The following is a 25,833-nucleotide window of genomic DNA, read 5'->3' as shown; positions in this document are numbered from 1 at the left end:
ACCCAAGTCCTTTTCCTCCACTACGGGCTTTAGTTCAAATCCACTGTGTATAAGTTATTTTGGGGTTACTGTTCCCCCAGTTGTAATACCTTACACTTTGATGGATTATAGCATAGCTGCCATTTTTCTGACCATTCCTGAAGTCTATCTAGGTCGCTCTGAAGAAGCTCTGCTTGGCGGTGATCATTAACTACTCTACCAGTCTTTACATTATCTGCAAATTTAGACATCATGCCCTCTATCCAGTGGCGGATTTCTGCATGAGGCGTGCACTTGGGGACCTCTTCAATCGGCGCCTCCGTAGCCAGGTGGGAAGGAGCAGCAGTGCGTAGCACACGCTTCTTGATTAGACCGGGGTTCGAGCCCGTCACCACCAAATACGGAGCTTGCGGAAAGGTCAGGGAATGACCACCGCACCGGAGCAATATGGCCTTAGTTGCTAATGCTCCTAAAAAAAAAAAAAAAAACCTCTTCAATCGAGGGGGGGCCTCAAATTTCAGGTCTCAAAAAAAAAAAAAAAAAAAAAAAATTGTTTCATTTAAAATTTTTACACTCATCTTTATTACCGTTATGGAATAAAACTAATTTAAGTTAAGAAGCTAGTAAACTCTTATGCGAATAACCCTACATATTATATGAAATATCTATGCGAACTAAGTCAATCTGAAGTAGAATACATATTATCATTAATGCTTAAATTAAACACTTTCAGTTTTTTCCTAGTGGAGGTAATTCCACGAGTGAAGAACCAGTGATGATATTGCTCAAGAAACGATATTAGATTTGTTCGCGGAGGCAGTTCAAAACTATTCGCAACTAATTGGGAACCAATAAGTAAGCGTAGTAGTCTTTTAAAGCCTCTGAAATCACTACTGCGTTGGCTCATATGTAACAGAGCATCATCTTTTTTAATAGCTTTCGGAACTAACATTTCACTCACTAATCTGTTACAAATTACTAGTTTGGTGTGGTTGGTGTTTTAGTGTAGGGGTATTTTTGTTTTGTTATCAAGTAAGTATCTATAATATCTTATGTATTGTTTATGTAGTTATCAAAACTGAATTGTTTGACGAGGCGTGACATTTATAGCAAGTGATAATTGGGAATTAATTTTTTAATTCCCAATTAATAAAATATGTATGAAAGAATTGCGCAACCAAAATGATTAAAACCGCAACACCAAATCTAGAGTACGTGCTATAGTAAAAATGTGCGCATAGAATGCACACTGTAGTGGTACCGAAAATATTTAGAGGGGGGCCTCAAAATTGAATTGTGCCTGGGGCCTCTCAAGTGCTAAATCTGCCACTGCCTCTGACCCTTCATTGTCATTTATGAAAATCAAAAACAACACAGGTCCTAATACTGTTCCTTGGGGAACCCCACTTCCTTACATCAACCTATTCTGAGGAATAATCATTTATCACGACCTTCTGCCCCCCTGCCTTGAAGCCATCCAGCTATCCATCTAAGGATTTTCCCTATGATTCCAACCTATTCCAGCTTGTAAAATAACCACTCATGTTTGACTGACATAAATGCTTTGCTGAAATCCAAATAAACATTGTTGAAATTATTCCCTAAATCCAGCTCTTGAGACCCTGTCAAAATAGCTAACCAGATTAGTTAAACATGATTTTCCCTTTACAAAACCATGTTGAGTATTCTTCAGAATTCCATTTCCTACTGATTTTTCCTAGTGAAGTTAGACTGACTGGCCAGTAATTTCCCACTTCACTCTTAGAACCACCCTTATGTATTGGAGATACATTGGTACTTTTCCAATCCAACAGAATCACTCCAGAGTCCAGTGTTGCTCTCATAATTAGCCTCAAATGTCATTGCACTCTTGCTGCACCTCCCTTAAGATTATAAGGTATATGCCATCAACCCCAGGAGCCTTACTGGCCTGTAGGCTCGAAAGATATGTGTGCCACAAAACATCCATAACACATGCATGTACAGTTATTCCCAGGTCTTTTTTCACTCTCCATTGCTTGGAGTATCATACCACACAGCTGGTATGTTAACCTGGGATTATTGTTTCCCATTTGAAGTACCTTGCATTTATTGATATTAACTTCTATTTCCACTTTTCAGCCCATCTGCCTAATTTGTATAGTCCTTGTTGTATTAGCATACCCTGATTATTGCAATTAACTACCCTGCCTACCTTCATATTATCTGCAAACATAGACATTAAAACTGATGTGCTTTCATCAATATTCTTAATAATTGGCCTAATACTGACCCATGGCCTATATTGGCCTAATACATAGCATGTACGGGTTGGGACACGGTATAAAAACACCTAATACTGAACTCCGTTAATTAGTGTTACTCTTGTTCTTCAGATGGGAAAGGCAGCAGACTTAAGCGAGTTTGACAAAGGCCAAATTGTAATGACCAGATGCCTGGGTCAGAGCATATCTGAAATGGCACGGCTGAGGGGGGGGGTTCTTACGGTCAGCTGTGGTCAGTATCTACTGAAAGTGGTTCGAGGAGGGGGAAACCCACGAACCGCTGGCGAGGTGTTTGACAACCACGGCTCATCGATGCTCAAGGTGAGCGGAGGCTCTCCCGGATGGTATTTGTCAACAGAAGGGCGACTGTGTCACAACTTGCCAGTAATTGGAATGCTGGTAATGGGAGTAATGTGTCACAACACACAGTACATAGAACCCTGCTGAAAATGGGGCTGCGTAGCCGCAGGCCGCTCTGAGTGCCCATGCTAACCACTGTTCACCAGCGACAAGGCCTACAATGGGCACGCAGGCCTTGAAACTGGACCTTGAGTGATTGGAAGAAGGTCAGTTGGTCCGATGAATCACGTTTCCTGTTGCACCGTGTGGACAGCCGGCTACGTGTGCATCATTTACCTGGGGAAGTGATGATGCCTGGATGCACCGTGTGAACAGCCGGCTACGTGTGCATCATTTACCTGGGGAAGTGATGACGCCTGGATGCACCGTGGGACGAAAACAAGCCGGTAGCAGCGGTGTCATGCTTTGGGCGATTGTTCTGCTGGGATACCGTGGTTTCCAGTCATCCATATGCCTGGGAACTGTGACATCTACCACCTACCTAAACATCATTGCTGACCAGGTACACCCTTTCATTGCAACGGTCGTCCCCTCTGGCAGTGCCGTCTTTCAGCAGGATAATGCGCTGTACTACACTGTGCAGATTGTTCGAGACTGGTTCGCGGAACATGAGGAAGAATTCCAGGTCTTGCCCTGGTCTCCAAATTCCCCAGACATCTTTCCCATCGCGCATCTGTGGTTTGCGTTTGAACAGCAACTCCGATCTGCAACGTCTCAACCACGGACCTTACAGCAGTTAAAGGATCTGCTGGTTACATGTTGGTACCAGATACCACAAGACACATTTAGAAATCTTGTAGCATCCATGCCTTGCCGGGTACGAGCTGTTTTAACTGCATGTGGAGGACCAACATCATATTAGGTAGGTGGTCATAATGTGATTTTTTTTGTGTTGTGTTTATTTTACATAAAATTATTGAATTTGTGTTTTTTTAATTATGTTATGTAAACTGATATGGCCCTAAAAAGTGCAGTAAGCAGAAAATTTAAATTTTAAAAAAATATATGGTGAAAATTTCATCGTCTTGGAAAGGATATTAAAATAAAAATTACTATTTTGCTCCTGGGAAGGGGGGGGAGGATTTTATTCCACTGGGGATAAAAGTCACGAACTGGAAAAATCCGATTTTATTTTTTCCCTCTTAAAGCTATACATAACCGCTTGATCTAAGAAAATTTCAAAGAAAAATTTTTTAGTTCTCATGCAGTGTCGAATTCCGGAGGATGACTTGGGGATGGAGGATGACTTTTATTTCCAGTAGCTTATATTTAATCCCACCTTGTGAAAAATAGGAATTTTTATTTTAATATAGCAACATTGCATTATCAGAAATATTAATAAATAATGTGATTGATGCATATGCAAAGAAAAAGCAAAGATGAATAAGGTCATTATAGTACTTAAACATTTGATTATAATTAGTATGATTTTGTGCGAATTTTAATCTGTGATTTTGGTATTATTAAACTGCTTTCTTTTCTCATATTCTCTTATTATAATATTCATAAATATACAGAGTTCTTTGTAATATGCACATATGTTGTAAATATATACACATGTATATGCACAGAAGTTTCACAAGCTGGTCACGTGGTGTCATACCCATAAGTTGGTTACGTGACATGCCGGTGCTCTCCTCGGATCTTGGCAACAAGCAGGGAGAAAAAGGGTACCCACATCCTTCGTAGAATGCCACTGAAGTGCTTTGCAGTGAATGCAGTCTTTCCACTGACTGCCTGCTGGTATGGCTTGCATTTTGTGGCGCTAAAAGGAAAACAACAATCAAAGAGAATATTTAGGATAAAACCACATCAAAAATCCACAGAATGGATACCTGCTTGACCAGTGATCATTCTTTTTCCTGGAACAGAAGTCAGTCTGATAGATCTGTAATTATTAATTTCTCCCTTTGTGAATTGATGAAACATTTGCATATCTATAGTCCATACGAACCTCTCCTGAACTCGGGCATGCTCTCAGAATCATGGCTAATGGTTTGCTTCTTATTCTTCCACCTTTAATATAATTAGATTGATCTCATCCATTCCACTTACCTTTTTTACCTTTAGCTTCAACAATTTTTCTTTCACTTCCTTCTCAGTTATTGCAAAATCATTCAACTCCCTGTTAGAATTTGACTTCCATCTGACATCCTCATTCTTAAATTCCTCGTGTGTGAATGTAGATGCAATATATTCATTTAATATATCCATTTAATTAGGCCTCCGTAGCAGAGGGCAGGAGCAGGAGTGCAGTAGCACACGCTCTTTGAGTAGACCGGGGTTCAAGCCCCTGACTGCTGAATACGGTCGATCTGCCAACCCGCACTGGACCAGCGTGGCAGATTGTGGTCCATTTCTCTCAGCATGAATTGTTGAGGAGGCTTCCATCCTGCAGTGGGTTGATAATGGCTGCACTTTACTTTTATCCATTTAATTTGTCTGCAGCTTGAGCAGGATCACAACAGTTAATCCATTCATGTCTTGTGGACCAAAGTGATTCAATTGCATTCTTTTACTATTTTCATAAGTAAAGAAGTCTTTGCTGCTTTTATTTGCATTCTTTGCCAGAGTACTCGTAATCTGACTTAGCTTGCTCTGCGACTTGATTGTACAAAGGGTACTAGGAAAGTTTTGCAATACAGCTTTGTTTATTTAATTTTTTCAAAGTAATTTCCTCTACATTCAATACACCTCTCCATCCTCCGAAACCAATCTTTAAACCAGTTCTGCCAAGTTTCACTAGGGAGTAAAGCACACTCGTTGTCCCAAGCCCGTAGAAGTTCCTCATCACTGGAAAACCGCCTCCCTTTTAGCTTCATTTTCACATGCGGGAACAGTGTAAAGTCGCAGGGAGCAAGGTCTGGACTGTAGGGAGGGTGCTCGAGAAGTTTCAGTCCTGTCGTGGTCAAATATTCGGTGCAGGCTTTGGCGCGGTGAGCTGGAGAATTATCGTGATGGAGGTACCAGGTGTCCATTCTTGACTATGGCCGCAGGTTCTTCATAGATCCAATGACTTTAGGCAGGCATTGTTCAGTATACCACTTAGCTGTGACTGTCTTCTGCGTGTCCAAAACGACACGTTCCACAATTCCACTCGATTTGAAAAATACAGCTATCATTTTCTTCTTTACAGATCGGGATTTTCTGACAATTACGGGTGTGTCGTCATCATCAAAGACCCAAACTTTGTTTTGAGCCTTGGTCGGCAGATCGTAATAGTACAGCCAAGTCTCTTCACCTGTCACGATGTTGTTCACATACTGAGATTGCCCCTTATCAATCTTTTTTAACATCTCCCGGCACCAAGTCACACGTCGTGTCATCTGCTCTTCAGTCAGTTGATGCGGCACCCAGAGAGAACAAAGTTTCTTCACGTGCAAATGATCTTGCAGAATCGAACGAATTGCTGGTGCATTTAGGCCCAAAGTATCCTCTATCTGTTGGTAGGTCACTCGCCTGTTTTCGTCAAGCATTTTCCTCACAGCAGTAACGTTTTCCTCCGTAACTGACGTTCGTGGCCTTCCCGGCCTCTCAGAATCCTCCAGAGTGAAATTTCCCCTTTGGAATTCTCTATACCACCTGAATATCGTTGTGCGATGTGGACAATCATCATCTAGTGCAAGAGTCATTTCTTCTAAGCACTGGTCTATGGTTAAACCACGCACGAAATTATACCGCAAAACTGTCCTTATCTCATTTCGTGACCATGATGCCATCGCAAGCACTTTACACTCTCACTACTAATGAATAACTGAGCCCATCGATTTGGCGCGGAGGCTACTATGCACGTATGAACATGTCTCAACATGAAGCAACAAGCAGCTTCCTGTGATTCATTGTTGCGTCATATTGCAAAACTTTCCTAGTACCCTTTGTAGATTATTTTACAGTTTATATCTACTGCACGCATCTGTCACCTAATTTATACGCATCCTATGCATTATTCTTCACCACCACGAGTCTCACCAGTTTATCTGACATCATTTAGATCAATGCCTTGAAGTGTATCTCTTAGTTTGGTATAAAAAGCCTAATAGCTTCTAAAATAATATTCCAGAATGCTTCCCTTTAAAATAGGCTGTTGGTAATTTTATGAGTTGGTCCCTCTGCACAGATTTTAAAAACTGTCTGAGACTGCTTTAATCACCTCTACAAAAGCAAAAGCACTTTCCTCTGCCTTTGACAGTAATTATGTTTTAAGTAAATCCCATATCAGTGCAGATAAAAGATGCACATACTGGATACATGTGTGAAGGGGCATTGCTGATATTGAGATTCGTCAATAATATCAACATCAAATTCATCATTAGTCGAACATGGTTCGACTGTTGATAATTCTGCTAAAGTAGCTGATAAACTGAATGAGTAGTAGTAGTGGCATGTGATGCAAGAAAGCAAGTGTATGAGCTTATGCAGCACAGCCAAAAAAAAAAAATTACACCATTCCCTCCAAATGCCTGTCCAGTTCCTCATTAGAGTATTATGCATCTACATTCGCACATGAGGAGTTATTCAAGGAAGGGAATGCCAGAAGGCCATCTCAAAGTCCAGTTTTAGATCAGGAGCACACATGGCGATTACGAAGGCATAGTCATTTCAGATATCAATCATGGGAAGACCTGGATCACTCTCTTACGGACTGATCCAGGTCTTCTCTTTATATCACTGGTTTCATTCTTTAATTTCAGCATCCAGGATACTGTTGACAGGTGACAGCTTATTTTATCAATGATAGCACATGTTGAAAGCCCTTCCTTGGACAGAGAAACAGTTACACTTTCTTTTTTTCTTGGTATCAACTGAACATATGGAGCATGCTTACCCTTCCACAAAACAGTATACTAATGAGCGTGTATACCCTTCCAACAACATATTTATAGAAATGGCTGATGCAGTACTTTGCAATTACTGTCTGATGCAATAGAAGTGTCATCTGACACAATACCTTTGCTTTGCCACAAACAAAAGGGCTATAATCAAACAATATCTTATGTTTCACTACAAATGTTACTTTTTTAAGGTGATGCAGCTTTTTTTGTTCTCCACTATACATATATTACAGATATATAATATATATTTGTGATATATATATATTATAAATGTCTACATTATAAATAAAATTTATAAATAAAAATAAACAAAAATTATAAATAACATGAGTTTTAACAAGAAGTGTCAAGTGATAGATAAAAATAATGAAGATATAACAGATGCACCTGAATGCACAAAGCAGCACTTTCATCAAACCCATTAATTCCTCCACATATATATAGGGTGATTCACTACCAGTGCGACAAACTTGCAGGAGGTGTAGGGGACACAAATCGGAATCGAAATCACATAGCATTGCAGGGTCCGAAATGCCTTCGTCATGCGGTAGAGGACGTTGAACGGGAGGTCACTTGAACAGCGATTCTGCTGGAAGTCAGCATTTGCGAACCGTTTCTGTTGAAGAAACGAAATAGTAATAGTCCTCCGGAGTGGATAATCCGCAGGCTCCAATGATTGGACGCGTTGCAGATGGTATGAATCATTTGGTTTGTTGACAGTATCCTCCATACAGTGGATTGGGAAATACCCAATCGTTGGCCTATTGCTCGAGTACTCATACTCGGATTGCCTTCTGCAAGACGTAGGACATTCTCCTCATTGTCTGGCGTCCTCGTCGTTCACTCTCGATTCATGGTACCTCTCGTGAAACAACCAGTCTCACATAACCTTCTGTGCACATGTGCGAAAATCGTATGATGAGGTGCATGCCTGTGCGGGAAATGTTCCTGGTACAAGCTCAGAGCGGCGCGCCCGTTACAGTCCGCAGCTCCATACGCTAGGTGCATGCCGGCCAGTTCAACGTTTGAATACTCGTCCATCCTACTGCCTCGGGAACCGGTTTGCAAATGCTGACTTCCAGCGGGATCACTGTTCACGCGACTTCCCGTTCAACGTCCTCTACCGCATGATGAAGGCATTTCGAACCCTGCAATGCTATGTGATTCTGGTTTGTCTTTGTGCCCACTACACCTCCTGCAAGTTTGTCACACTGGTAGTGAATCACCCTGTATATATATACATACATACACTGATCAGCCAAAACATTATGACCACCTACCTAATATGTTGTTGGGCCTCCACGTGCAGCCAAAACAGCTCATACCCTGCGAGGCATGGATGCTACAAGATTTCTAAATGTGTCTTGTGGTATCTGGTACCAACAAGTAACCAGCAGATCCTTTAACTCCTGTAAGATCCATGGTTGAGATGCCATAGATCGGGGTTGCTGTTCCAGCGCAAACCACAGATGCTCAAAGGGATTGATTGGGGAATTTGGAGGCCAGGGCAATACCTGGAATTCTTCCGCATGTTCTGCGAACCAGTCTCGAACAGTCTGGGTGGTGTGGCATGGCACATTATCCTGCTGAAAGATGGCACTGCCAGAGGGAAAGACTGTTGCTATGAAAGGGTGCACCTGGTCAGCAATGAAATTTAGGGGTAGAGTGCCCTGCACATGGACGACTGGACCCAGGGTATCCCAGCAGAACATTGCCCAAAGCATGACACCACTGCCACCGGCTTGTTTTCTTCCCACAGTGCATCTAGGTGCCATCACTTCCCGAGGTAAACGATGCACTGATACCTGGCAGTCCACATGGTGCAACAGGAAACGTGATTCATCAGACCAGCCGACCTTCTTCTAGTTACTTGAGGTCCAGTTTTTATGCCCATTGTAGGCGCTGTCGCCAGTGAACCGTGGTTAGCATGGGCAATCAGAGCGGCCTGCGGCTACGCAATCCCATTTTCAGCAGCGTTCGATATACTGTGTGTGTGTTGTGACACATTACTCCCATCACGAGCATTCCAATTACCGGTGAGTTGCACCACAGTTGCCCTTTTGTTGCCACGTACCATCTGGGAGAGCTTTTGCTTACCTCGAGCATCAATGAGCTGTGATTGTCCAACACCTTGCCAGCAGTTCGTGGGTTTTCCCCCTCCTCAAATCATTTTCTGTAGATTGTGACTGACTGACACACTGCTGACTGTGAGCACCCCACCAGAATTGCCGTTTTGGATATGCTCTTACCCAGGAATCTGGCCATTACAATTTGGCCTCTGTCAAACTTGCTTAAGTCTGCTGCCTTTCCCATCTGAAGAAAAAGAGTAACACTGATTAACTGAGCTCAGTATCAGGTGTTTTTTATACCACGTCCCAACTGGTGCACGTGCTACAGTTCACCTGCATATACTCAACTTTGTTTAGAGGCGAACAACTTGTCAGTAGAAATGAGTAAAATTTTCTGTGGGCCTTGCATACTGATATTGAATTTATTTAGCTGTGCGAATAAATCTGCTAGAAAAAAAATTTACAGCACCAAATTTCATCAATTAAATAATGAAATAATTAAACAAAATTCTGTTTGATCCAGTGGAAAAAAATGAGCATTTCCTGCTACAACTCGTACATATGCATAAGTACATTTCCTTTTGATAGCCATCGAACTACAGTATGGATTATTAACACATTTGGCTGCCACGTTAGCCCTATGTCTGACACCATTAGGTTTTTCAGACACCATGTTGGACATATATTGTTGACACCCACTGTTTTTCAGTGGGGGCTGTATAGCGCTGACGATTGTTGGAAATTACATTTTTTTGAAAGGTGTGGCCTCCGGGGATACATGTAATGAAATGGGATGGTGCTATGGGAAAAAATAAGTGAGTATCTGGTCATTATTTAAAAATTCTTTATTATTACGAATTTTATAATTACAGAATTATGACGATTATGGTGTTGTCCAAACACACGAAAGGCTGATGAATACAGTCTGGGCATTATGTTGAAACTCTTTTTACACACTCCTTTTCAAATAAAGAACACAGATTCCATATCTGTGCGCTTTATTTGGTGTATATTGTCAGAATATCAGCTGCCCGTCCAAGGAGTAAGAGTTTTGCTAATGACATAATCTTGGCTGGAGAAAATATTTTCTGGTATTTCAGCTGCAAAACATCTATCAGGTGTTGTATCTTACTGAGCCTGTCCCCTGGAATAGCGGTTTCATTTTCTGAAAAGTAAATGAGGTACAACAGCAATTAAAATCTGTTGCGAGACATAATTTTTGTTACTAAGTTATTTTTATAGATAGGTTTGGTTGACCAGTAAAATGCAGTACAGTCGGTCCTCGTATAACACGTGTTTACATTACACGAATTCGATCATACACGATTTATAAATAGCGGAACGATATCTTATATAACACGAACCGAATTCGCTTATGCACGATTCGCCTTTGTGTTTACAAGAAATGGCAGTCGAACGCGGAATCACCCCAACAGAACGCAACACGATAGGAATGAAGAAGATTCTGAAAATGTATTTATGTGTTTTATATCAGTGAAGGGGAAACACATTTCACCATAATAACGTGAAAACCAACACAATTCCAGCTATCAGTATAATCGCAAATGCAATTAGATGGTGTTTACTACCAGTTTATAACAGATTCCACTAGCAGAAACAAAACTGGAAATTGTTTTTATTGTTTTATGGTAGTAACCCCCAGAAATGTGCTTTAGTAAAATGTGGGGTGTTAATAGTGTATCTCGGCCTTTACGGTGTTGTTTATTCAGTTGCTACCCGCGCGCAGCTTTGTTTATGTGTATCAAGCGTGCCTCCTCATTTTGTAATTGTGCTTTATTCCCTAAAAATTAGTAAAATTTTTTTTTTTTTTTTTTTTTTATGAAAACCCCAAACACGAAAGGTATCAAAACCTATGGTACTTAGTACCGTGCATGGGTTGAAGGAGAAGTATGGGGGGGGGGGGATGCTCTAGAGACTAAACATGGGTTTCACCACTTCAAGCCTCCAATAAGCAAAGTGGTGGTATTTCACCGGTTGATGAAAGTCATCTACCACCTACACTTAAAAGGTGTGAAAAGGAAGCGTCCTGGTGAAGACACTGCAGATTCAGAGGGAAAAAAAAAAAAAAAAAAAGCAATATCGATAAACAAAGGCGGACTGGATCAAAAATTCTTACCCGGGAAAATTTATAGTGGCCTCATACTACGGTTTATGGCCAAAATCACACCGGCCTCCGGTCCACCGGGATTTCCCGGGTAAGGCTTATGGCCAGTCCGCCTCTGTCGATAGAGAAAAAAATATGAAATTGTGAAACGCTTTGAGCGAAATGAAAGACCGTGTGATATTGCACGTGCTGCAGACCTAAATGAGGCAACGCCGAGAATTACAAAGAATGCGGAGAAAATAAAAACAACTTTCATAGCGGGAACAACTCAAAGTGTAATTAAAATCCATTAGATTAAGACACAAGAATTGGAAGGGATGGAACGGCTGTCATCTGTTTGTATAGAAAATCAAACAAAAAACAAGTTTGCTTACGATAGAAGCAAAAGCATTAGCAATATTTTATTACATAATAGTCATAATAAAATACGTAAGCATTTTATTACGACTTACGTATTATAATTTATACTTACGTATTATAAAATACGTAAGTATTTTATTACGACTATTTTATTTAAAATAATAATTTTTTTACGAATAAAATACGTATTTTATTCGTAAAAAATACTTTTTTAGTATTAAAAATACTAAAAATACTTTATTATAATATAATAAAAAATATTTATTTTTTTATTATTTATTATATTATAATAAAAAATATATTATATTTTTTATTACGTATTTTAATCGTTATAAAATACGTATTTTATAACGATTAAAATTACCCTGTTATTTATTGTGTTTGGTAATGTTTTGGTTCCAAATGTGTGTTCAATCTTGGGTGGTCGGCACCTAACCCCACTTTTCCCATAGGGCCTGTTGTTTATATTGCACGATTTTGCATTGCACGAGAGTTTCTAGGAACACAACTATCGTGCTGTACGAGGACAGACTGTACTCCCCAATCTTACTAATCCCATCCTCATAAGAAGCCGAAAAAACTTTCTCATCTCATCAGCAGTTGTTGGAACCCACTTTTTTAGATCACTCTGCCGCGAAGCTTGGGTACTATGAATTTTCTGTTCGGTATATCTGTTTGTTTCTGTTTCAATAAGATTTATTACATCTTCATCAAAAAATGATGAAAATGCTTCAAGGGAAATAATGTTTCTTGATAAATTTATTTGCAGTCCTGATTCGCCTGTAAAATCAAATCATTTTTGGCTTCCTTCGTGTTCAGTCCATTCAATAACTTCATTTGTTTCAGTCGCTTCAATCTCAGGTTCTTCAGTCTTTTCAAATTGCTCATCAGCGTTTTCTTCTGCCATCCAGTCTTGAAGCACTTCAATGTTTTCTGGTTATTTCAGTATATCCTTCTTCATTTGAAGAAATATCCCAGTCAGGGTTTTTTACCAAATCATCAGAGTCAAAATCTTTTTCATCTTCAGAACTATCACTAAGATTTTCAGCATTTCTCTCAGTTCCTCTTCTTTTAGTAATTTTATTTTAGCCATTGCTTTTTAGATTTTTTTTTTTTTTTTAACAACACATTTGTACAAACTTGTGGAGAATCACAACACAATAATAATGGGGATAATACAGTGCGCCAACGAACTTGTTTTCACAAAATCTCTAATAATATTGACAAACTTATTGTGAAGTTTGAGATTGTTTTATCACGATTAGTTTTATTGCAGCACACATCGCATGTGCAAAAAACTAATCACAAATGACCTTTGTATGTATGGTGTAATAGTGTCACACGTATGTATGTGGCCGACACGGCTTCTCAAGAAATAAAGTAACCTATTGGGCCACGTCAATCACATATATGCGACACAAAAAAAACCCTCTTTTTTTTTTTTTTGATATTTTAAACGAAAAAATGACATAACACTGACATTACAGTATTTATTTTAGAATTACTAATCAAATTATTTACTAAATATTTTTTGGCCTCTGTGGATTTTTTCTTAAACTAGCTTGGCAGTCAACGTGTTAAAGAGAAATGATCAGACTCCAGTTCCTCACATAATTTTCCGAAAATACTTATTTTTTTTGTGGTCTAGTTTTGATATAATTGACCATTTTAACTGCTTGATCAAGTATAAGTTATAAATCGGGTGCAACTGTCTTCGCTATTAGAACTTCTCTTTGTCTAAAACAGTGTGTTGTAATAATATTTGAATTGCATCATTTTACTAAGTTTACAAATCCTTTTAGTGATCCTGTCATCGTGGGAGCACCGTCGGTACAAATGCTGATACACGACTTCCATTATATACCACACTTTTGCAAATAATTATTCATTACTTTGAAAATATTTTGGCCAGTTGTTCTTTCGGTTCTTTATAACAACAACAAAATAAAGATTAATAATTGTGTCAGTTTTCGATAAAACTGACAAATGCTATTAATTGGGCTTTCCCGCTAAAATCTGTAGAAACTACTTGCAATGCAAACAGTCGCCCAGAATTATTAATATTTCGAACAAATTGTCCTTCAGTATCATCAGACGTTTCTTTTATATGCCTTCTAATTGTGTTGTTCGAAAGTGGTACTGTCATTATTTTTTTTCCAGCTTCCTCTCCCAAAATACTTTTCATGATTACCTGGCATGCTGGTAAAATCAGACTTTCTGCAATCAGGTGAGATTTCTTTTCTTTCTTTTTTTTTTCCCCACCAGTTCAGCTATTAAATAGCTGGCTTCTTGAGCTTTATCAGATCTTTTAGACATACTATAGAATTCTGTACCTTTTTTCTAGTAGAGGCCTGCTGTCTCTACTAGAAAACAACTAGAGTTTTCTCTTTTAAAATATTCCATGGTTTTGGACCATAAATTCTTGTGTTTCGTAGAAAAATGACGCTGCAATTTACTCAGCACAATTAATTCATTCAACAATTTTAAGTCACATACCACACATAAAGGTAGAGGACAATCTTGGGTACCACTATGCGAAAATCCCTTCGCCAAATAATCATCATATTTATAACGACATGTTTTCTTCTTTTTTGTTGTTGATGGTGGTTCATTTTTGTTTTTGTAATTTTCTCCAAACTCATTGTTATCAATTTGCCTGTTCTGATTTCCTTTCACTAAAAATTTATCCATCTCTAATAATTTTTTAAAAAAATTAACGTTACTTCTAGAATGTACTAATAAAGCTAATTGAAAATACCTGTTCTATACAAATTAACTGAATATGATATTTTAGAGATTTAAAAACACAAAGTATGTTTAAAACACACAGAAATTTCTTTCTATGCTGCTTACAAGTTGCACCTATACAACTACAGGGTGCCCTGGAGAGTTTCTCAAATGATAAGAATGGCTGAATAAAGGTGAACAGATCTACTAGGAATCAAAACGTGGTGTCACATTGACCGCTGGAAGGGGCTGGGATTGGTGCGGCATAAATATTCAAATTTTTTATTTTAAAGCTTGGATTTATTAATTTTTTTTATTTTAATTTTCGTAGCATACCTGAAGCATACTTGCAGCACATTAATGTTCTGTGGCACACAGGTTGAGAAACACTGATCTACACTATAGCTCTTTCCTCTTAATTTGAATTTATGCCCACTCTTTCTAGCAGAATTTTCATGATTATAAATTTCACCTTCATTCATTTTACTATTTTCTCTCAGAGATTTGTGGATTTCAATCATCTTCTTCCCAAGGTATTTTTGTTGTTACCTTGGTGGGAACATGATTGGTGAGATTTGCACCCTTCTGTCAATCTGACCATGTTGAACTTCTACAAGAAACAGCATCTCTCTCTCATATAAGTTATTTCCCCTCTCCCCATCCTCAGAGTGCAGCTGGTGAAGGACTTTTCTTATAGTAGTGAGGAGATATATCCCAAATGTAGTGGTCACAGAGGTCTCTTAAATTGAATCCCAATATGCATGTACAAAATACTTTGGGAAGACAAATTGTAACTCATGACCCACCCCTCATATTCCCTCCTGAAAAATTAGGATTCAGTGCCATTAGCATTAATAGAGGCACATGATGCAAGACAGCAAACTTATATACCATCAGCCAAAAAAAACCAAAAAAAAACACCCTTTCTCATTTCACTTATCCACTTACTCCAAATGTTTGTCTAGCTCTACCTTAAATCTATTTAAGCTATCAACTTCTACAATGACAGATGAAAGTTTGTTCCAGCAATCAGCCATTTGCTGGCTAAAGGCAAACTTTCACACACATTTATCCTACAACTGTCTTTCCTCAGTTTGAATTTATGCCCTCTCAGGTGATTATTCTGAGCAAGAAGAAGAATCCCATCAGCATTGAGCATGCTCAAACCATTCTTGACTTTATACACCTCAATCAGATCACCTCGCAGGTGCCTAGTCACCAGACACTGTAATTTTCTAAACTTAAGCCTTTCTTCGTAAGTGCAATCCTTTGTTCCATTCACTAATCTTGTTAGCATTAGAAGAGGCATATGATGCAAGAAAGCAAGCTTATGCAGCATCAGCTTAAAAAATAAAAAAAAAAACTTCCACTTCACCCCTCCATTCGTTCGCAATACCTGTCCAGCTGAGCCTTAAATTTATTTAGGCTATCAACTTCCACAACAAGGGATGGAAGTCTGTTCCACCAACCAACTACCCACTGGCTAAAGGCAAATTTCTGCACATCTATCCTACATCTGTCTTTCCTCAATTTGAATTTATGAACTCTCAGGTGATTATTCTGAGCAAGAGGCAGAATTCCATCAGCATTGAGCATGCTCACACCATTCAAGACTTTATACACCTCTATCAGATCACCTCGCCGGTGCCTAGTCTCCAGACACTGTAATATGCAAAACTGAAGCCTTTCTTCGTAAGAGCAACCCTTTGTTCCATTCACTAATCTTGTTGCCCTTCTCTGTACTCGTTTCAGCAGCTCTACATTCTTCTTGAAATGAGGCCTCCAGACCTGTATATAGTACTCAAGGTGTGGTCTGACCATTGCCTTATACAAGGGAATAATCACCTCCGTATCCCTGCTAGAAAAATTCCTGTATATCATTGATAAGACACCATGAGCTACTCTTGCAGCCTGTCTACACTGCTCGGAGAACTTCATATCTGCCTGCACAATTACCCCCAGGTCCTTTTCATTCTCTACCACTGTCAGCGTAATTCCACAGAGTTGATACGTTGCTCTGGGGTTGCTGTTTCCCATATGTAGTACTTTACATTTGTCAATGTTAAACTTCACTTGCCACCTCTCAGCCCATTTGCTCAACCTTTCCAGATCCTGTTGCAGCAGCATAGTCTCAGTAGTATCCTTAACAACCCTGCCAACCTTTGTATCGTCTACAAACTTGGACATTAAGTTTGATATGCCATCATCAATATTATTTATAAATACAGAAAACAATGGACCCAACACTGAACCCTGAGGAACTCCACTAATAACATTAGTCCACGATGAGCAGTGTCCATTGATTACCACTCTCTGTCTTCTCTCCCTCAACCATCCCTTTATCCCTTGCAGCAATTTGCCTCCAATGCTACACTGCTCCAATTTCTGCAGCAGTCTTCCATGTGCAACAGATCAAAAGCCTTTCTGAGATCCAAGTATATAATATCAAAGTTATTCCCTGCATCCAGTTCTTTTGTGACTGCATCATAGTATCCAATCAAATCGGTCATCAAGACTTCCCCTTAACAAAACCATGTTGTGTCCGAGCTATAACTGAAGTCTTGTCTAGATGATCCTGCAGTGCTTCTTTAATGAGTGCCTCCATTAATTTTCCTGGAACAGAAGTTAAACTCACAGGTCTATAATTACTTGTGTCAGCCTTTGATCCTCCTTTGTGAATTGGGGTCACATTTGCACATTTCCAGTCTATGGGTACCTCCCCCAAGTCCAAGGAAGCTCTCATAATTATGGCTATGGGTTTGCTTACTTCCTTTGCTGCCTCCTTTAATATAACTGGATCGATGCCATCCACCCCAGGTGCCTTTCTTGTATTTATCTTCAACAATTTCTCCTCCACTTTACTCTCAGTTATTACAAGATTATCTAGCTAGCTTACTGCCAGAGTTGAATACACCTCTGGCATTCCCCTCGCTGAATAATTCCTCATGTGTGAATGTTGATGCAAAATATTCATTTAGTTTGTTAGCTACCTGATCAGAATCATCAACAGTTGAACCATCGATATCAAGTGGACCAATCTGATTCATCCCCTTTCTTCTAGAGTTTACATAAGTAAAGAACTCTTTTCTGTTTTTCTTTGCATCCCTTGCCAAAGATTTCTTGTAATCTGGCTTCGCCTGCCTAACCTCCTTCGTAACTTGGTTACAGATCAATCTATATCATCTGTGTCACGTGTTAATTTATATATATCCCATGCTTTTTTCTTCTCTGCCATATGTCTCATTAGTTCAACTGACATCCAGTTGAACTAATGAGAGCCTAAACCTTGAACAATATAAGATAAGTTCTTTGAATGCTTCCCATTTTGAATTTGCTGATGGTAACATCATCAGTTGGTCCCACTGTATAAAATTTAAATACTGTCTCAGACCATCGTAGTCGCCTTTACGAAAGCAGTAACCCTTCCCTTTATACCCCTGATGGTAGTTACCTCTTTGAGTAAATCCCACTTCAGCACACTGTGATCACTGCCACCTAGTGGTTCCTCTATCTGCAGATTCTTAATGCATGAAGAATCACTACTGATAATCAAATAAAGAGTATTACTCCCTCTAGTTTCCTCCCGAACATGCTGATATAGAAAACTTGATGTCGAAATTGTTGTTGCCCTTCTCTGTACTTGTTCCAGCAGCTCTACATCCTTCTTAAAATGAGGCCTCCAGACCTGTATGCAGTACTGAAGGTGTGGCCTGACCATTGCATTATACAAGGGGATAATCACCTTATCCCTACTAGAAAAATTCCTGTATATCATTGACAAGACACCATGAGCTACTCTTGCAAGACCGTCTGCGTTGTTGCCCTTCTCTGTACTTGTTCCAGCAGCTCTACATCCTTCTTAAAATGAGGCCTCCAGACCTGTATGCAGTACTGAAGGTGTGGCCTGACCATTGCATTATACAAGGGGATAATCACCTTATCCCTACTAGAAAAATTCCTGTATATCATTGACAAGACACCATGAGCTACTCTTGCAAGACCGTCTGCGCTGCTCAGAAAACTTCATATCTGCCTGAACAATTACCGCCAGGTCCTTTTCATTCTCTACCACTGTCAGTGTAGTACCACATAGTTGATGCGTTACTCTGGGGTTACTGCTTGCCCATATGCAGTAAGCATATGGGTTATAAGGTCTATGGATAAGCATGTACCACTAGGATTCAAGCACTATTATTATCAGAATGAGTGCATTGCAAGTTTTGCTTGCCTGTCCAAGGTAACATACTTTATACTTTCGCACATAGTACTGTTGTATCATCATAACGTACTTGAATAACATGTATCAATCAGTTTGCAAACTATGGTACTTTGCCATTTCTACAATAACTTTTTTCCGACAGTATATGTTGCTAACCTGGAAGTTTCCACTGTTATTTGTCTGTAAAATATACTTAATATGGCTTTTATTACTATTATAGCCGGGCAGCAAGAAAAAGCTTTGTTTGCAATACTTCTCCTACTCTTCCTAGATGCCATTCTCCTGTCTCTCATGGTAAGGTCAATTGCATATATATTTATGAAAAAACATTAAGCTATTTCCTTATATCATTTTTGATTTTGTAACCTTAATAGTCACTCTCTATAACTTTTGTGATATTTTCAAAGCACCACGGCCAGAGTTTTTTTGAATCTGCAAACAAAATTATCATGCTGAATTAATTCATTACCATTTTGTTTTATAAAAACAATTTTTTAAATTGGTTATTGTTATTATCTATAATTTTATTTATTTTGAATGGGAGTAGGCTATCATAATAAATCTATTGAAGTACCACTGAAAATGAGTTTTCAGAAACTAAAAGTGAGCTACCAAGATTCGTGACCTACTTTAAGTTCTCTTTTAAAGTGTAGAAACATTTTAATATAAAATAATCTTTTATTATTTTAAACACCCAAACATTTTTTATCAAGTCTCTCACCATCTTTAGGCCTCATTTAAAGAAGAGATGTTGACTCTTCTCAAAGGGTACAAATGAAGAAAACAAGATTTTGTTGCAGATATAGAGATAATTAGGATGCAACTTTTGTTTTCTGTGAACTACAGAATTTGTAAAATCTGCATCCCCATTCAAATGTACTTTGTGTAAAAAAAAACAAAATTAAAATAAAATGATTTCCTTGTTTTAGTTTTAATTTGTTAATCACCATAGTCACTGCTTTTAGAGTTCAGTGCCATATACCACAAAAAAATTAACACTGGAAATTTTATGTTGCATTACTTTATGGATATTAATGAAGTGTTTAAGGCCATGCTGAGTAGACCCTTTCCATGGCCTTAAATGATTGGGACTTATTTTCTTTTTCTAGGATGTTCCTAGCAAAGAGATGTAGATTTTAAATTAAGGAGACATAATTATGAAGTGGATTTAAGAAAATTTGTCTTTGGTTAAAGAATAGTTAACTATTGAAACAAGCCACCACCTGGCATTGTAAGGGTCAGAGAACTTGTAGGTTTGACCTGTCAGGAGTGTATCCATAGATCTACCACAGCTAATTTTTCAGATTTAAAACAGAGAATCTGCTGGGTTTTTTTTTTCCCCACATGATTTGGCCCTTCTCCATTTCAGTATCGCAATTTGGTTGATAACAGAGTTCCCCATATTTTTTTGAAAAAACTGAATTTATCCTAATCTTTTCACAAAAAAATTATAAAAATTGAAATTTATTTTAAAATTTTGAATTTCTGTTTATTTTTGTTGAACGAATTGGCTGTGCTGTGGTACTGTACTTTGCAAAATAGAAATGCAGGATAATAATGTTATTTTCTGTTTGTGCAACCATTTCATTGTACTTGAGCAGTGTGAAGCTAATTAACATCTTTTGGTAGGATGCCAAAGAACATAATTTCAGAAAACATACAAGCAAGATTTTTTAAAATCCGAAAAAGGTAGTATATTATCCTTGTGTACTGTATGCAGATGTGATTTTTCAATTTCAAGCAGTGATGCAATGTAATCAGACATTTGCAAACATGTAAGCATAAAGATAGTGTTCAATTCATAGAAAGAAATACAAAAATAGATGTAGCATTTCACAATGATGAAGATGGTATTATACATGCCAAATGTTTATCTACATCTTTTGTCATAGAATATATTCTCTGAGTTCTGTCAGTCTTGTAGGTGCATTGTTTAGAAATATTTTTCCTGGTTGCAAAATAGCACAAAAATATGGGTGTGTAAGAAGGAAAACAACAGGTATTTTTTATTGAAATTGCACAGATAGGGAAAGAAGTAGTAGTGATTGCTGAAAAATTGTCCATTTTCAATTGCTACAGATGGCACTAATCAAAGTGATTCCAGTCAAGACAAAAGCAGCCTGCTCTCAGCTCCAGTACTGAAAAGTTAAATCTACAGGATATGAAGTTGGACATCTTCTGATGAACTAGAAAGCATATGAGATTCCTCCAAAAAATCATTTGGAAATTAGTGGTTGATAATGTGCCTGTTGATAATGAACAGTATGTATTTAGAAGAGGAATGTCAACAATTGACTTGATATTTGCTTTAAGAAAATTGCTAGAAAACATTGGGAGTTTTCCGAGAGTCTCTCTTTCTGGTATTCTTATATCTTGAAAAGGCATATGACAGTGTGCAAAGAGAAAAAGTGTGGGAAAGTCTCGAGAAAATGGTAATAGACAGGGAGGAGGTTGTGATGATTAAAAATATGTATTCAAAGTGTGAAAGTTGTGCGAGGACAAAAGTTGGGGACTCAGATTGCTTTCCATTGTCCCGTGGACTTCGACAGGGTAGTGTATTGTCACCACCACTTTTTATTATTGCCATGGACAATATCCTTGTAGCAGTGGATGATAAAAAAAAAAAAAAAATGGAACAGCTGTGTTTGCAGATGATGTTATGTTGTCCTCTAGGTAAACAAGGAGGAAGAACTTCAAGAGAAACTAACACATTGGGAAAGTGTAGTCAGTGAGTAAGGTCTAAAGATAAGTAGCCAAAAAAGCAAAGAGATGATCATGGATAGAGGGGGAGAACTGAGTGTAAAAGGGATAAAATTAGGGAATGAAATGTTGGAAGTGGTGGACAGTTTTAAGTACCTAGGAAGTGTATTAACAAAGGATGGCAGCCTAGATATGGAAATAAATAACAAGAATAATAGCAGCTGGTCAGAGTTTCTTCTGTAATGTTAACAGCCTGTTATGGGCTAGGGAAGTTCCAATGAAGTGTAAATAGGGCATATTTTGCCCCTATTTTGACCTATGCTGCTGAGACGTGGGGGGGGGGGGGGGTGAATAAAAAGGATATCAGCAGAATCCAAGCAATGGAAATGAAGGTGTTAAAGACTATGCTAGCTAAAACTAGAAGAGAGACAATTAAAAATATTGACATTAGAATGAATTTGGGAATAGAAAGTTTGATGGAGGAGATGACTGCATCATGTTTGCAATGGTTTGGACACATGAAGAGAATGAACTCGAAGAGAATACCAAGATTAATGTTAGAGATGAAAATGGACAAGAAGAGACCGAGAGGAAGACCCCAGAAAAGATGGAGAGATCAGATTAGGGAAGATGTGGAAACGAAGGGAATTTAGTGGGAGAGAATGACAGAAGATAATATTTGGGGAGATAGAAAAAGATCGAAGGCTTTGATTTACCTGACCCAACCCTAGGTTGTAACAGCAAGGAAGATACTGGAATGTGCATGTTATGGTATACCTGTAAACTGGAGTAGCAAGGCTAATAACCCATGACAAGTGAATCTCGAAAAAAACTTTCCACGTTAACTGTTAATCAGTGATAAAAAAATCAGAATTTTTTTCTACCTTCTATATATAGAGTCAAACTTTTACTGCAATAGTTTCTGAAGTGATTTTTTCAAAATAGTTTTTATATATGAGAACCTGTCAGGTCATCCTCCACCTTATTTGCAACTATTTGGCTTTTTGCTTGAAGAAACTAGACACACGTTGATGCTGTTTGTTTAAACACTGTCCGGCGATGTCGACTGGCTTCACTTCCTTGGTTTTTATGTGTTTCTTAACTAATAGCATAACCCCCTTCCCCCTTCCTATCCTGTCTATCCTTTCTGTAGACGTTGTACTCCCCAAATTGCAGTTCTGCATCCCTTATATCTGTGTGACACCACGTCTCTGATATCCCAACAATATCTGCCTTTGATGTTTTGAGCAATACCTCAAATTCATCAAATTTATTTACTAAACTCCTAGCATTGGTGTACACGCAAGTATACTTGCACCTGTTTCTATTCTTAGCTACCCTAACACAACCCATGTGTTTACTTGTACCGCAATGGCTCCCAGCAGTCTCTGAAATACCATGCATCTTGTTTTCCAGGCTTCTGCTCATTCTAATAGAAACAGTGCAAGAATCTCTTTCACCTCTGCCAGTGGCTACTGTCAATCTATTGGTCTTTGTATCCCCCCAAGCTAGCAGTTTTCTGACCCACCTAACACTGCCTCAATAGCATCAGCAAATATTCTTGCACCCTTTCTATTTAAGTGTATCCCATCCCTGTAGAAGCAATCTCTCCTGTTAACAAGTACAGTCCAGGCTGAAAAAAATTCTACCCCTTGAGCCTTGCACAATCTTTCCAGGGCCGAATTGATCGACAAGGCTCTCATCATATACTCCCTCCTATCGTGTCTGGGCAGAATTGCAGACACTTTCAAATTCAACCCTAATTCTCGGCTTTTGTTCAACAGTGACCTGTACTTGTTAAGTAATTCTGCTGGTCTCCTACTCTTAATATTATTAGTGCCAACGTGTACAACTATATCACCTTTTGTGCCCTTAAAAGATGATATTCGCTCTACAACGTCATCAACCTTTGCCCCTGGCAGACATACCCTGGTCCTGTTCCACCTATCTTTTTTACAAAGCATGTTCCCCGTTTCCCTGACAATAGAGTCACCAACAACTACTAGTTCCTTTGGGCCAGTGCATTCTGCCTTAGGGGTTGTCTGTGTGTCACGCGATGCCCAAGTGCAAGCTCTGGCGTTGATGTGGGAAGCTGAGAGCTTGATGGGCCCCTCAATTTAGTTTCTTCGAGGGCATCCACCCTGTCCTTCAAGCTCTCATATAGGCCCAAAAGAACGCCGAGTTGTTGTTTGATATCGATACACTCCTTGCATCGCGCACACACAAAGACATCCCCCTTGGCAGTATCATGTCCCGTACCCGATTGCTCTGCAAACATCAAGCAAACAGTGCATTTTATAAGGCTGTGAGTCAGAGGACAACTACCCCCCTCAGTTCTGCTCTGAGCCACAGCACTTCCATTATCTTGAGCCTTTTGCTTTGTCGCTCTGGTCTGAGTCATGATTCTATTAATTTATTAATTAATTATAATTAATTATGTTATGTTATTAATTATGTTAAATATAATTAATTATATTACGTTTGTAATCTAAGTCATTATATGTATTTATTTAAATGTACAATTTAACTGCTAACAAAGTTCAACTAATGCTATCTAGTACGGTATATAACTATAGTATCACAAAGGCGGGAAAATTACGAACGGTACCGGAGTTGAAACACGTGGAAACCTTTACCGATACTTTTATGCAATTACAAGGCCGAGTAAAGAATAAATACACCAAATTAATCAGAAAATGAAAAAATAATGTTATACTACTAAATTTAAATCAAAAGTTTTAGAAAAACAATAATTTCAAATCAATAAATAAGAAAAATCCACTTAGCGGCTTTGAACACGACCGTCTCTAGTAGCCTCGTCAGCAGACTCAAAGAAACTTAAGTTCTGCAAATTGCAATGGCTGGAGACTAGGCATCTGCGAAGTGATCTAATTGAGGTGTAAAAGGCCTTGAATGGGTTGAGCACGCTGAATTCTGATGGGATTCTTCCACTTGTTCCGATTACAAACCTAAGGGAGCATAAATTCAAATTGATTAAAGACAGCTATAGAATAATGTGCAGAAAAATGCCTTTAGCCAGCGGGTGGTTAATTGCTGGAACAAACTTCCATCTGTCGTTGTGGAAGTTGATAGATTAAATAAATTTAAGGAGGAACTGGACAAACATTTAGAGTTAGAATGGTTGTGTGAATTTTTTTTTTTTTTTTGGCTGATGCTACATAAGCTCATATGCTTGCTTTCTTGATCATATGGCACTATTACTAGCTAAACATTACACATCACTTAGTCAATATATGTTACAAAGTGAATGAAACACAACATATTTGAGCCCAAATATGCAAAATGATTTGATATGTGCTCTGGCAGCTGAGCTCACAAAACTGATAGCAATTGAAGTCGGAGTTGCCAAATACTTTTCTGTTATAGTTGACACAACCATTGATGTAAGCAGGACTGAATGCAGAGACGAGGAGGTGATTATACCTTTGTATAAGGCAATGGTTAAGCCACACCTTGAGTACTGCGTACAGGCCTCATCTTAGGAAGGATGTAGAGTTGCTAGAACGAGTACAGAGAAGGACAACAAGATTAGTGAGAGAAACAAAGGGGTTCTCTTACCAGGAGAGGCTTAAATTCTGTCAGTTGCAGCATCTGGAGACTAGGCACCTGTGTGGTGATCTGATTGAGGTGTACAAGGCCTTGAATGGTTTTAGCAGACTCAGTGCTGATGGGATACTTCAACTTGCTGAGATTAAGAACCTGAGGGTGCATAAATTCAAATTGAGGAAAGACAGTTATAGAATAGATGTGCGGAAGCTTGCCTTTAGCCACCGGGTAGTTGATTGCTGGATGAGACTTCCATCTGTTGTTGTGGAAGTTGATTGCTTAAATAAATTTAAGGCTGAACTACACAAACGTTTGGAGTGAGTGGATGGGCGAAATGGGGAGTTTTTTTTTTTTTTTTTTGGCTGATTCTCTATAAGCTTGCTTTCTTGCATCATATGCTAATGCTATTGTGACAAAAAAAAGGTGATAAACAAAGGATGCTTTGTTCGATTTCTTGAACTGCCTGGGACAAGTGCAGAAGACTTCTTTAGAGTTCTTCTTGCTGCTTTAAACAAGCTAGGGCTATCAATCACAATGTGTTATGGCCAGCATATGATGGAGTCATCATCATGGCTGGTGAAGTATCAGGTCTTCAAACAAAAGTAAAAGAAATTGCCTCTCATGCACTTTA

At 38.7% G+C, this 25,833-nt stretch overlaps 1 protein-coding gene across 5 annotated transcripts in view; it reads left to right on the top strand.

The window, feature by feature from the left end:
* LOC150087015 (microtubule-associated serine/threonine-protein kinase 3-like) overlaps positions 1-25,833 on the top strand; it is a 912,052-nt gene that overhangs the window by 177,927 nt on the left and 708,292 nt on the right. For all 5 annotated transcript variants that reach the window (XM_090372902.1, XM_090372903.1, XM_090372904.1 and 2 more), the window contains one exon: positions 19,156-19,229. In XM_090372902.1, the coding sequence (XP_090229028.1) occupies positions 19,156-19,229 (74 nt within the window). The remainder of the gene's footprint in view (positions 1-19,155; positions 19,230-25,833) is intronic.

This window comes from Mastigoproctus giganteus, chromosome 4 (genome assembly GCF_048544385.1).
Source record: "Mastigoproctus giganteus isolate SK-2022 chromosome 4, ASM4854438v1, whole genome shotgun sequence".
NCBI lineage: Eukaryota > Metazoa > Arthropoda > Arachnida > Uropygi > Thelyphonidae > Mastigoproctus > Mastigoproctus giganteus.
The sequence above is the reverse complement of the archived record's forward strand: the minus strand, read 5'-3'. Positions and strand labels throughout refer to the sequence as shown.